At 36.4% G+C, this 13,491-nt stretch overlaps 2 protein-coding genes across 3 annotated transcripts in view; one reads left to right on the top strand and one right to left on the bottom strand.

Moving 5' to 3' along the window:
• Positions 1 to 1,580: 1,580 nt before the first annotated feature.
• Positions 1,581 to 8,256, top strand: LOC106880301 (protein UXT). The gene is made up of 5 exons (XM_014930171.2): positions 1,581 to 1,748; positions 2,130 to 2,211; positions 3,779 to 3,852; positions 6,928 to 7,099; positions 8,131 to 8,256. The coding sequence occupies exons 1-5, from the start codon at positions 1,681 to 1,683 to the stop codon at positions 8,194 to 8,196; spliced, it is 462 nt and encodes a 153-aa protein (XP_014785657.1). The 5' UTR covers positions 1,581 to 1,680; the 3' UTR covers positions 8,197 to 8,256.
• Positions 8,257 to 9,112: 856 nt separating this feature from the next.
• Positions 9,113 to 13,491, bottom strand: part of LOC106880302 (uncharacterized) — a 45,826-nt gene continuing 41,447 nt past the window's right edge. For both annotated transcript variants that reach the window (XM_014930174.2, XM_014930173.2), the window contains 2 exons: positions 12,993 to 13,082; positions 9,113 to 11,636 (listed from right to left, as the gene is read on the bottom strand). In XM_014930174.2, the coding sequence (XP_014785660.1) occupies positions 11,444 to 11,636; positions 12,993 to 13,082 (283 nt within the window). In that variant the 3' untranslated portion in view covers positions 9,113 to 11,443. The remainder of the gene's footprint in view (positions 11,637 to 12,992; positions 13,083 to 13,491) is intronic.

Genomic DNA, 13,491 nt, shown 5'->3' with positions numbered 1-13,491 from the left:
GGCGCAGGAGTGGCTGTGTGGTAAGAAGCATGCTTCCTAACCACATGGTTCCGGGTTCAGTCTCACTGCATGGCACCTTGGGTGAGTGCCTTCTATTATAGCCTTGGGCCAACCAAAGCCTTGTGAGTGGATTTGGTAGACTGAAACTGAAAGAAGCCTGTCGTATGTATTTGTCCCTCCTCACCATCGCTTGACAACCGATGTTGGTGTGTTTATGTCCCCATAACTTAGCAGTTCAGCAAAAGTGGGGGTCCATTTGTTCAATTAAAGGCAGTGCTCCAGCATGGCCACAGTGAAAATGACTGAAACAAGTAAAAGAATAAAATATGTATATATATCTGCAACCTGGATTGGTTCAGATAGTCTGACATAGTGGTTTCGTATTCATGCTAGAATAGATGAGGTCTGTCAATTCCATATGTTGTGAGCATCATACTGAACATCTGTTTCATCTAACTCATCATGTGAAAACCTGCTTCCACTGCTATCACCTGTTTCCATTGTTCTTTTCTATGTGGCAAACCATTTTTGTTGATGTTGTGCACACACACATGTATTTATGTGTGTACATAACTTCAAGTCCAGATGGAAAGTTCCAGATACAATCTAGCGAGAATTTGAAGAGGCTGTTTCCATATCAAACAAAAAAGCCTTGATTTTAACCATTAGTTATCAAAAGCTAGATCATTTGTGTGCAATATAGAGAAGTAGACCATCCCTGTTTTGAATGCCATATTAATAGTTGTTGATGATGGCATGTGAAAGACTTACATTGTATTATTTGACAATGTACTGGTCACTTCGCTTGTCACACCGAGCTAAACCTAATCATTAAGCGGACCCTGGCTTGAATTAATATCCCCACAGTTCTGGAGCCACCAGGGTTATCCAGAAGTGATGGAAAGAGACCAGGTAGTCCCTGGGTTAGAGGTTGTGGTCTCGTTTGGAACGCCATATTGTGCGACTCCTTTGTTTACTCCCACATCCTGAATGCTACAGTTAATAGAAGGGTCACTGCTTTCGTAGTGGAATGGGACACCACCCCTGAAGTATCGGGACCTGACAGTGATCTATCTCTTCCAGCCTGTGGCGTTTGATACGTTCGGAGGGACTGGGCGACTAACTGCGAAGTATTTGTCAACTTTGGCCGTTCGCCACACCGAGGTTATCTGGTGATGTCCGTGAGGGCACTTGGCTTTCCCAACGCCTTAGCCACGCGATCGCCCGTGGTAATTGCTGTGAGTGTGCTGGCTTGCTTCAGTAGGTTCCGTTGAACCTCGTGGTGTGCAACTGGTTGCTGTAAAAAAAAAAATTCTCCACAAATAGTTTCAATAATTTTAAAAGAAAGATTTAAAAGAATTAGAAGTCCTCCGGAAATTTTCTTTCATATAAATAAATGTTTATGTTAATTAAAGAATTTGACAGCAAAATCTCATAAAATGAAAATGTTCTAAAAAAACGTACATCTTTATAAGTTATATATGAAAATAAAGATACACTTTACTTAGGTTAATTAGTAGCTACAGAAGTAAGTCTGAATAAACGGAAATTGGATATAGTTTTCTCCCCTGATTCATGTTTTTATTTAATTCCTCGCTCTCCCTTGTCGAGCGAGGAATTTAAAGGTCTCGGAACAGCTTATATATATATATATATATATATTGTATTTATACCTTAACCATGCAGACAGATGAGAAAGTATTGAGCTACGAAACTTTTCTAAATGAGCGATTACGGACTGATTTGAAGTAAGTGATCCCAAGTTACTTCATATATCTGATTCAAATTTGTGTATAGTGGATCGAATCCACTTCACGCCTGCAAGATTCCTACAAGGGCAAGGAAAAAAGCAAGATAGTTCCATAACTGTAAAATCAGTGAAATAAGAATATATTTATATATTTCATTGTTCTGTAAGCAATATTAAATTAGGTCTTAATTCCAGACAAATCTTCAAAATATTTCAGATGAGATGTGAACATTTTTTTTGAATATCTAGATTATTTAATGTAAATGTAAATATTAACAAAAAATTCATATATCTCAAAAGAATGAGGTTAATAGTGTCAAAAATTATATTCTTAAAAATCCATAAAAATTAATAAATGTTTTATTTTTGATTATCGTAGGAACATATTGGAGCAGCGAGAGACTATTTATGGAGAAATTTCAGAATACTTACAATTAAAGTCTATGATTGAACGATTGCAGGTTAGTAATTAGAAATCAGTATATAAAAATATTGCTTTGTTATCATCAGCATTTTAATTTTCAATTTTCCATAACTGGCCCATTTAAGAGTACCCTTCAATCATTGGGCAATAAACTGTGCTTGAGAAAACCTGTTCAGTCAAGTGAAATCATTGTTGTGGCTGATGCCAGTACTGCCTGACTGACACCGTGCCAGTGGCATGTAAAAAGCACCATTCGAGTGTGGTTGTTGCCAGGTGCTGCCTGACTGGCCCTCATGCTGGTGGCATGTAAAAAGCACCCACTAAACTCTTGGAGTAGTTGGCAGTAGGAAGGGCATCCAGCTGTAGAAGCCTTGCCAGATCAGATCGGAGCCTGGTGCAGCCTTCTGGCTTGCCAGTCCTCAGTCAAACCGTCCAACCCATACCAGCATGGAAAGCAGACGTTAAACGATGATGATGACTTTACATGCTTGCATGGTTTAGATAGAATTTGTTAAGGCAGATTTTTCTTGTCACCAGCTTTCACCTGTTTTCAAACACAGTAATATTTCCCCATGGGTCAACATATTTCCCATGGAAAACTGGAAATGAACAATGCTCATTTACAACCATTATGCAATGTCAAGATAAGGGGACACATACATACACACACACACACACAAACATGCACACTACTTCCTGGACATATCAGTATCACCATCTTCTCTTGTTCCTCTCTCCCTCTTCTCTCCATCTCTCCTACTGAAGTAGCTGTGTATCTCCTTTACTGCAAAATGCCTATTCCTATCCCTCTACTCGTATTCTAACCTCCCATCTGACACAAAGTGACCTTCTTCAATACTACTCCCCCACTCAGCTGAGGGGGTTTTGTCTTGTAAATTATTTAGTGATCTCACTACTGCTGGTGCCACGTAAAAAGCACCCAATACTCTTTGTAAAGTGGTTGGCATTGGGAAGGGCATCAAGCCATAGAAACCATGCCAAAGGAGATAATAGAACTTGGTGCTGTCTTCTGACTTACCAGTTCCTGTCAAACCATTCAACCCTGCCAATATGGAAAATGGACATTAAATGATGATGACGATGATATTATGAAAAATAACAATTAAGTAAAAGTGAATATAACGGTGGCTCTACAAAGACACATACATTACATACTTTATTCAACTTCAGCTTTTTAATATTCTGTTTAAATATTGATGTCAGGTCAGAACTAATTCCATTCATAGGCTGATGGAAACATGCTACTGGTAACCATAAAATCCAGTTTTGCCTTCTCATGTACAAGAAAGTTAGAGACAGAACTAGATCTCTGCTGGGCTTGCATGGTGTGAAGCTACAAGTGAATACTGCTAAGTATTTTGCCTGGCATGCTAACGATTCTGTCAGCTTGCCATCTTAATACTACTCTATAATATTGAATTTTATAGAGTAGTGCATTGTGTTGTATGGTATTATATGCTGTTTAGTATTACTTAGTATAACAGAGTTGTTTATTTAGTAGAGTATAGTGTACATATATCATTTTAGTGTTCAAATTATTTTATATTGTGTTGTATATAATTATTATTTTATATATTCTTTAGGACTTGGATCCAAAAGATGAGCAACTTAAGACACAAGTAGATCTCGGTTGTAATTTTTATGTCCAAGCTAAAGTGTAAGTTGAATATATATGTTATTGTTTTGTTTATACATCATATCTTAATAATAAACTAATGGATTACATTTATATAATAAAAAAAGTCATCTGAAAGAAAGTAAGAAAATATATTTTAAGACTAACATATGTTTTCCTTGCATATATGAGTGAGATTGTTTATCTATTGGAGTAGTTGCTTTTACAGGTGGATGGATGCCTTTCCAGCCACTGACACTCATCTGTGAAGTGGAGCTTGGAGCCTGTTCATTTTATTTTTCACTCACACAAACTAGAGCAAACTAACAGCTTGTTTTATAGCTTAATTGACTAAACAACAATGTAAATCTATATATTGAAGATCATCATCATTTACTGTCCACTTTTCCATGCTTTCATGGGTCAGGTGGAATTTATTGAGGCAGATTTCCTAAGGTCAGATGCCCTTCTTGTCACTGACCCTCAACTGTTACCAAGCAAGGTTTTTATTTTCCCGTAGCTAGACATGTTTTTCAGGGAAGATTGGAAATGAACAACCTCACTTATATGACAATGATGCTCGTTTACAACCATCACATGATGTCTAGACAAAAGTACACAGACATGTGCACACATACACATGCATGATGAACTTCTTTCATTTCCCATTTACTAAATCCACTCACAAGATTTTAGTTGTCCCATGGCTTTAGTAGAAGACACTTGCCCAAGGTGCCATGCAGTGGGACTGGACCCAAGACCACATGGTTGGAAAGCTTCTTAACCACACAGTTCATACTTGCACCTATAGTCATGCCTGAAGGTAAACATGGATATTGACGAGATAGTATATAAATGATATTAAACTTATTAGATAACATAATAATATACTTATTAGAAACATAATAATATCATATTCATCATCATCATTTAACGTCTCTTTTCTATGTTGGCATGGGTCGGATGATTCAACAGGAACTGGCCTGGCAAAAGACTTCACCAGGCTTCACTGTTTGTTTTGGCTGGGTTTTTACAACTGGATGCTGTTCCAAACATTAACTACTTTGCAGTACAGACTGGGTGCACCAGCACTGGTGGGGTCACCAAGTGACTTGCAAAATGAAGATCCTTTAAGAGGATGCAGGGTGGGGGTATTGGAGGAGGTGGCCTAGTGCCAGGCGATGAGAGGTTAGAGTGTGACAGAGGGATAGAAACAGGTGTTTTGCTGTAGAGGAGATACATGGGAACCCAGTCAGAGTATATCTATTTAAAAGTATACTGACTAGATAGTGTATATCATCATCATCATCATCATCGTTTAATGTTCGTTGTCCATGCTGGCATAGGTTGAATGGTTTAACCAGGGCTGGTAAGCTGAGGGGCTGCACTAAGTTCAGTCTGATTCTGTATGGTTTTTTATGACTGGATGCCCTTCCTAATGCCAACCACTCCAAGAGTGTAATGGGTGCTGACATGGTTGCCATTTGCATGACACCAATATCTGCCACAACTAACATTTCACTTGGCTTGATGGGTTTTCTTAAGCATGGCATATTGCTAAAGATCTTGGTAATTTGACACGACAGGATTCTTTCAGTTTCTGTCTACCAAATCCACTCACAAGGCTTTGGTTGGCATGAGGCTGTAGTAGAAGACACCCAAGATACCACACAGTGGGACTGAATCTGGAACCGTGTGGTTGAGAAGCAAGCTTCTTACCACACAGCCATGCCTACACCTATATGTGCACACTTTTTGTTTACTAGTGTATCAAGTTGAAGGTGGTGTTCCAGCATGGCCAGTCCTGACCAACCAGTAAATTGATAATAAATCCTTTCTACTTCAGGCATAAGGCCTGAACTGTTGGGAGAGGAGACTAGTTGATTACAGTGACCCTAGTGCTCACCTTGTACTGGCAAAGTCAACCTCAGCATTATTTGATCTCAGTAAGTAAAGCTGAAAAAAAAATGCCACTAAACATCTTTCCAAACATGCTAACTGTTCTGCTAGCTCTCTGTCTTTTATTAATCCTTTGTTATAGACACAAGGCCTGAAATCTTGCGGGAGGGGACTAGTCGATTACATCGACTCCAGTAGTCAACTGGTTCTGGGTTTATTGACCCTGAAAGAGGAAAGGCAAAGTTGACCTCGGTGGAATTTCAACACAGAATGTAGCGACAGGTGAAATCCTGCTAAGCATTTCCACTCTGCTAACGATTCTGCCAGCTTGCCACCTTTCTGTCTTTTAATAAGACTAACAATAGTCATGGTTTCAAATTTTAGCAGAAGGCCAGCAATTTTAGCGTGAGTGGGATAGTTAATTACATTGATTGGCACTTTATTTTAATGACCCTGTAAAGATGAGAAGCAAAGTTGACATTGGTGAATTTTGTTCGATACTCCAACAGTCCTGTCAGCTTATCACTATCTCAACAAAGAGACATGATAGAGAAACAGATTTTGTTAGTTCATTCTTCCTATCTTATTATGTTAACAGGGCTAACACAACTTGCATTGGGTTAGCCCAGTTAGAAGTGCAATGATTGTTACTTCATATCCATTTTTCTATGATTATATGGTTTATATGTAGTTGTTTAGCCTCAGGTCAGCCTTAATCTTGCAAACCTTTTAGATAAAGTATTTCTAGTTATACACTTTTTTATTTTAATTTTTAGAAATCAGTGTGAGAGTGAAACGTAAAAGCACCCACTACACTCTCGGAGTGGTTGGCGTTAGGAAGGGCATCCAGTTGTAGAAACTCTGCCAAATCAGATTGGAGCCTGGTGTTGCCATCCGGTTTCACCAGTCCTCAGTCAAATCGTCCAACCCATGCTAGCATGGAAAGCGGACGTTAAACGATGATGATGATGATTTTAGGGATATTTGGTTGCTACTGTTTTCTGTTTTTTTTTGTTGTTAAGTTGAACATCCATATAGAATTCACTGTGATAGTTGTTAGTTCATTAAGATATTTGTTGGTATATTCTCACAACTGCTAACGATTTACTTTGTTTTAAGAATTCATCTTAAAAATCTCTTTGTAACTGTTGTGGCATGGAATAAATTCTTTGAATTTAAAAATTAATACTTTGGCATTTATTCTTGCATTTCTTGCAGACACAAAACTAGTTCCATTTTTGTTTCTGTGGGTTATGGCTTCTTTGTGGACTTTACCTTCCAACAAGCACTCAAATTTATTGACCAGAAAACTCAATTATTGAATGAAAAGGCAGATATTCTTACTAAACAGGCTGCAAAAGTGAAAGCCAACATCAAGTTGGTGCTTGAGGTACTTGCTATTACTTTTTCATTATTTAGAATTCTTGTTTAACTCTTTAGCATTCTGACTGTTCTGTCAAACATAATGCTTATTTATTCACATTCCAGATTTTGATAATGTGATTGTTTACTTTCTGAATGATATACTAGTGTTGGTGTGAGAAGTCGGACATGGCAGGTTTAAATTTTAAAGGGTTAAATGTTGGCCTAACATGCATGACCATAAGTCTGCAACTTCTAGCAAATGTGCTTTTCATAGTAGAGTGTGGAATTGATGTAGTAGAGCTGATCTTTCTCCAAAAGAAAATATGCATGAATGTTTTTAATTCCTACTGAGTGCTGTACTTGTAGGTGACTGAATCATTTCAAAGTGCTCAGCTGGTGTACTTATGTGGCACAAATAGTTGGTATCAAACTGACCAGGCCAGCTATAGCTCAAAGCCAGAAACAATGGACTACATTATTTTTCTACAACTAATAGTTTTTGTTAAAGATAAATATTTTGAATGTAATGGAAGTGGGTTCAGGCTGAAGAATAGTTCTGATTTCTGTTTGCTTTTTTTCTTGATGCATTTTTTTTTTTCAAAATTTCATATATTGAATGAGTTCTGTGATTGTAAAATTCCTTTCGTGTAGACTCCTGTTTTATGTAAATCTTTTGGGATTTTGTGAGTGTGAATGGAGGTGACAAACATACTGATCTAGAACTGAAATGGTCTCTAGCTCCAGTAAAACATAGCCCTACCATGAAAGAGATCCTGGCTCCAGTGACACACAAGTTCTAACTTAAGATGGTTTCTGACTCCAGGGAAGCACAAACTATGAAACGAGATGGCTCTTGGTTCCCATGAAATTGAGAGTTTAACCAGTAAGCTGCATGCAGCTTCAAAAAGTAGAGGTTTTTGTCTGATGTTTTTGTGGGTCACAGAAAAAGATGTATAAGATTAATATATAACCGACTGAAACTTTCTGAATTTTAAATATTATTTCATATAAATATTTTTTTCTCTGCTTAACCAAATTGATATTTATTTATTGCAGACACTACGTAACATCCAGAATATTGATGATGAATTACCTAAACCACAGATTGATATTTTTGCATAACAACTAAATAAATTCTACATATCTGTAAATAATAAACAAATAAAATATTTCTTCCATGATGTTTTTTTCTTCTTCTTCTAATTGTCTTAGTTTAATGGAATCACGATAATGGTAGTTCTGACAGCTAACTGAAGAATATGGTGTATGTAAAAACATTCCATCCATGCAAGAAGTATATTAACTGTGATGCTAAAATGCCAAACTGTTTATTAACTATATAGTCATACACTATCACTATCTCCATTTCTCTAATCATGAACCATATAGGGTCTTGCACATAAATTGAGACCAATTTTAAGCAGTTAACTTACTGGGTTTAACATTTCATTTTTTGACAAATCCTTGCTTGCTTGAAAACCTAAGCTGCCTCTTTATTTTTCAGGTAAATAGCAAACTGATTTGACAACAGAATCGTTCTGCCATTGTTGTTTTGGTACACGCTATGCACACTGCCAATAAAATTGTGAAGATGATGAAACTTCCACAAGCAACAGTTTAAGTTTCCGTTCATGGGGAGCCCTATGGCACACTTACGAGGGTGGCACATATGGGGAGCCTTATGGCACACTTACAAGGGTGGCACATATGGGGAGCCCTATGGCACACATACGAGTGTGACACAGTTAGAAAGTGGCACACTTAGAGGGTGGCACATCCGTTTCGTTAACTTTACTTTCCGTTAGTTTCCTCGGCGGCACATATGGGGAGCCCTATGGCACACTTACGTTGGCACATATGGGGAATCCTATGGCACACTTACGTGGGCTGCACATATGGGGAGCCCTATGGCACACTTACGAGGGTGGCACAGATGGAAACAAAGAGAAATGAACACACAATCCAGCACACCACAACTGATTCTGCTGCTCCAGCCAATAACAATGACCTTTGAATAATAAAGAAAAACAGAAACAAATTAGCAGCTTCCCACAAACAATTTTTATTATCTTGAGATAATACATTCACCATTTTCATACCAATTTGTTCAACCATCTCAGCACAAAAAAAAAAAAATAATAAATATTCAAAATAAAAATATTACTTCTATAAATAAGAAATTTAGTGAAAAAATTAAATACGAAATTTGATTTATTTAAAATATAGATATTTAAATTTTTATTCTTGTAACTATTCCCTGATGATAGCTTAATTACATTTGAATGTTATTTTAGAACTAGTTTCAGTAATTTGACTGTTGTCATGCTGAATGAGGCGCTGTTAAATGCAAATGTAAAGAAAGCCTCACATATTTAGTTCTCAAACAGAAATTGAATGAGCCACCATATGGTCCATTGCAGACCAGAACTACCAGTTTCTGTGCCTCAAAAAGCACGATTCAACAATATTATCATTTCAACGTCCACTTTCCATACTTGCATGGGTTGGATGGAGCAGATTTTCTACAACCAGATGTTCTTCCAGTCACCAACCCTTACCCTAAGGGTCGGACATATTTGCACAATATTGGAAATCAATGACAATGCTTGTATGATAGTGTTAACTCACAACTGTCAAGACAAGGGTACACAAATGGACATAGACACACACACACACATATATATATGATGGACTTCTTTTAGTTTCAGTCTACCAAAACCACTCACAAAGCTTTGCTTGGCCAGAGACTATAGTAGAGAACAGTTGCCCATGGTGCCATGCAGGACTGAACCTGAAACCATGTGGTTGGGAAGCAAACTTCTTCACCATACAGCCACACCACTCGTATGAGCAGATTTGAGTGTATTTAGTCAAATTTAACAACACCAGACATTTATGTGCTCTATATTCAGCATTTGATAGCCTATTACTATGACAACATGTTATCTCTTGCCAATACACACCCAAAGAGCTAATGCCATCTGGCTGTGAAAAAAAAAGTGGGAGGGGGCATTGTGAAGTGACACAGCTAGCTGAATGCTGTCAATGAACAGCATCTTTTGTTATCGAGTAGTGCTGAGTTCAATTACTGCAGTGAATACAGATTAGAAAGAGATAAGCCCAAGATGTAAGAAAACCAATCTTTTAATGATGACTAAACAATACAAATAATGACGATAGTTATTATATTGACAATTACCAACATCTTAAAATATAAATTTTTCTGTTGTTAGTTTTAGAAAAATAAACATTTTCTAACAATTTAACAATTTTATCTTCAGTTTGTTTACCAACAATTTAATTGCAACTGCCTTATTGCCAACAGTTTCATACACATATATATAGTTTTAAAAGTTCACTTACCAACAGTTTTGTTGGTAAATGTTTTATCATCAACAATTTTCATTTCATTATCAACAATTATTTGTTCCGTTACTAACAATTTTTAACAAGTTTCAAACAAGTTTTATCCCAACACTTCAAACCACCCTTTCATTTACCAACAGTTTAATACCATCACTTGAATTTACCAACAGTTTAATAAAATTTTCAATTACAAACAGTTTAACATTGCTTTCATTAACAACAGTTTAACATCATTTTCATTAGCAACAATTTAACATCATTTTCATGAGCAGCAGTTATTTTATGCCAGTCCCATTACCAACAATACCGACCCATTAATATCTGCCTGTTCTTTCCTTATACTATTATACTTCACCTCCAAAACTATTTTGTCTAATCTTTAAACACAGAACTATCTCCCTGACTTCCATACCTTTCAGCTTGGTCCAACCAATAAATAAAAAAAGTCTAAAACTGGCTTCAATAGCACCAGATACTTTTTAAACTGGTTCTCCTGGCAAACACACACTGGACACATCTGTTAAACTGTATACTCTCTTTCTTAAATTCTGTGATTTTGAGCTTGTTTATTCAATGTGTTAAATCTTCAGACACAACCTCATTTTTAAAGTAGATCAGCAGTACAGAAAATATATATATTTATATAAATATCTGAGCTCAGTAACATTCCATTCTTAAGTAGAAGTCGAGCTCTTGTTCAATCTCCACACACATAAAACACAATTTGCACTGACACATGACACTGAAGAAAATACACTGTGATAGAGGGAAATCTCTGATTAAGTTGCACCTCTAGCCTCTTCCTACTTCTTCATCCTCTCTGCTATCATCTTCAGCCAAATATGTTTGACACAGAACTCAAATTCTAGAACATCTCAGAGATCATAATCATGAGAACAATGGTGATAATGATGACGGTAAGGATTATGATGTTGAGATGAAATATGATAACAAATGTCTCTGAGAGCATCACATAACTACTCCAAAAATCTCAGTTACATAGTTATGGAAGTCCCAACATGTCAAGTAAGGAATTCACTTTGACATTTAACCAGCTGACTTGTTGGGGAAGAAGTTCTGTTAGCCAATCACTTGGAAGTTGAAGGTAACCAAGGCGACAACCAAGTATGGCCCCTGCCACACATGCATTGCTTGCACTGTCTCCACCTTCAAGAACCAAATCACTGATGAATTCCCTGCAAGTAAAAGGAGATACATGACATTATTTGTGTTCACAATTGGTATATAAGCACACAACAAAGACTCACACATCACCATCGTCATGATCGGTTTAATGCCTACATTACCACGTCTTACATGAATCAAACAGAATTTATTGAGACAGATTTTCTCTGGCTGGATGCCCTTCACGTCACCAATCTTCACTTATTTCCATGCTAGGTAATATTTCACAATGGCTGGCCATGTTTACTCAGAAGACTGTAAACCAGGCACACTGCTTCTATGATGGTGATGTTCATTTATAACTCGTACGATATCAAGACAAGGAGACACAAACACTCACACCATATATATATATATATATATATATATATAATCATCATCATCATTTAATGTTCGCTTTCCATGCTGGCATGGTTCAATAATCTTTGGATGGAATTTATAAATATTTTAATGCATCACTATGCACATTTCCACAAATCACGTAGTGATTCATTAAAATATTTATAAATTCCATCTAAGGATTATTACTATGATTATTACTACATTTATCCGACAATATATTGGCACAGCTTGGTGCGACCCCAAAAAACTGTTATCACCAGTTGGCATCATTAGGCCGTAACCAACATAATAGAATAGGAACTTTTATATGCATATTCAAAACATTTGCCCTAAACAAACTTAAAAGATATAATTAATTAATTAATTAATGTATGTACATGCACACACACACACACACATACAACAGGATTTTGTTCAGTTTCTATTTAGGAAATCTACTGGGAAGGCTTTGGTCAACCCAGGGATGGAGTTAAAGACACTTATCCAAGGTGCCTTGCAGTATGATTGAACACAAAAACCATGTTGCTGTACAGAAAAATTATTAGCCATGCTTGCAACTATTATTCTCTATGAAAGACTAGTATTCTATCAAGAAGTGATTTGTCTCTCAATTCTTTAACACTTATCATATTACTAACTGTGTTAACCCAAAAGGTTTGTGAAATGACTTACATATGAGCTAAGGTTGCAATCATACAACAAAGGTCAAAACCTCAATCAGGCTATAAATTCAGAGATTATAAGCGGAAATATATAATCCTTTCAACTATAGGCACAAGTCCTGAAATTTAGGGAGGATGGGGTTAGTCAATTACTGTGACCTGGTGCTCAGATGGTACTTATTTTAGCAACCCGCTAAGAATAAAAGGCAAAGTTGACCTCAGTGGATTTTGAACTCAGAACATAAAGATTGGATGAAGTTCCACTAAGTATTTTGTCTGGTGTTCTAACAATTCTGCCAGCTCACTACCTTGCAATAAAATATATAATGAGAGACAGACATTAAGCTAAAAACAAAAATTCACCTGTATCCTTTTGTGGTTTTCACAGCAAGTGCAGCACATCCCAAAGGTTTATAAGTATGTGTCATTTTTCTCTCCTCACGAATGTTCAAACTGCAATAAAAAAAAAGAAAAGAAAATCAACTTTTTTTTTAGCATAGAAGCAAAATCATTATTTTTATCTATTAAAAAAAAAAAAAAATTTTTTTTTTGCTTTTACAACTTTGATTCCCAGCATTATTTTATGTTCACTTTCCATACTGGCATGGGTTAAATGGGTTTCAGCTTAACAACAATACTTTCTTGGGTGCATAAAATCATAACTCTATGCATGTATGATATTTTCAGTCAGAAATATTTTTGCAAAACTGTTGCATGTAGGACTTACTACATTTTTGAAAAATGCTAATCAGTTGTACTATACTTTGACAATTTTCATATCTTGGCATCTGGAGATACAATAGCTTGATCAAATATTGAAAAAAAAAAAAAAAAAAAAAGCCAAATTTGGACATACAACAGT

The sequence above is a fragment of the Octopus bimaculoides genome, chromosome 4 (genome assembly GCF_001194135.2).
Source record: "Octopus bimaculoides isolate UCB-OBI-ISO-001 chromosome 4, ASM119413v2, whole genome shotgun sequence".
Lineage (NCBI taxonomy): Eukaryota > Metazoa > Mollusca > Cephalopoda > Octopoda > Octopodidae > Octopus > Octopus bimaculoides.
The sequence above is the reverse complement of the archived record's forward strand: the minus strand, read 5'-3'. Positions and strand labels throughout refer to the sequence as shown.

Coding starts and splice junctions, on each gene's coding strand:
- LOC106880301 (XM_014930171.2), top strand. CDS start 1,681: ATGCAGACAGATGAGAAAGTATTGAGCTACGAAACTTTTCTAAATGAG. Junction 1,749..2,129: donor CGATTACGGACTGATTTGAA/GTAAGTGATCCC, acceptor TGATTATCGTAG/GAACATATTGGAGCAGCGAG. Junction 7,100..8,130: donor ACATCAAGTTGGTGCTTGAG/GTACTTGCTATT, acceptor TATTTATTGCAG/ACACTACGTAACATCCAGAA.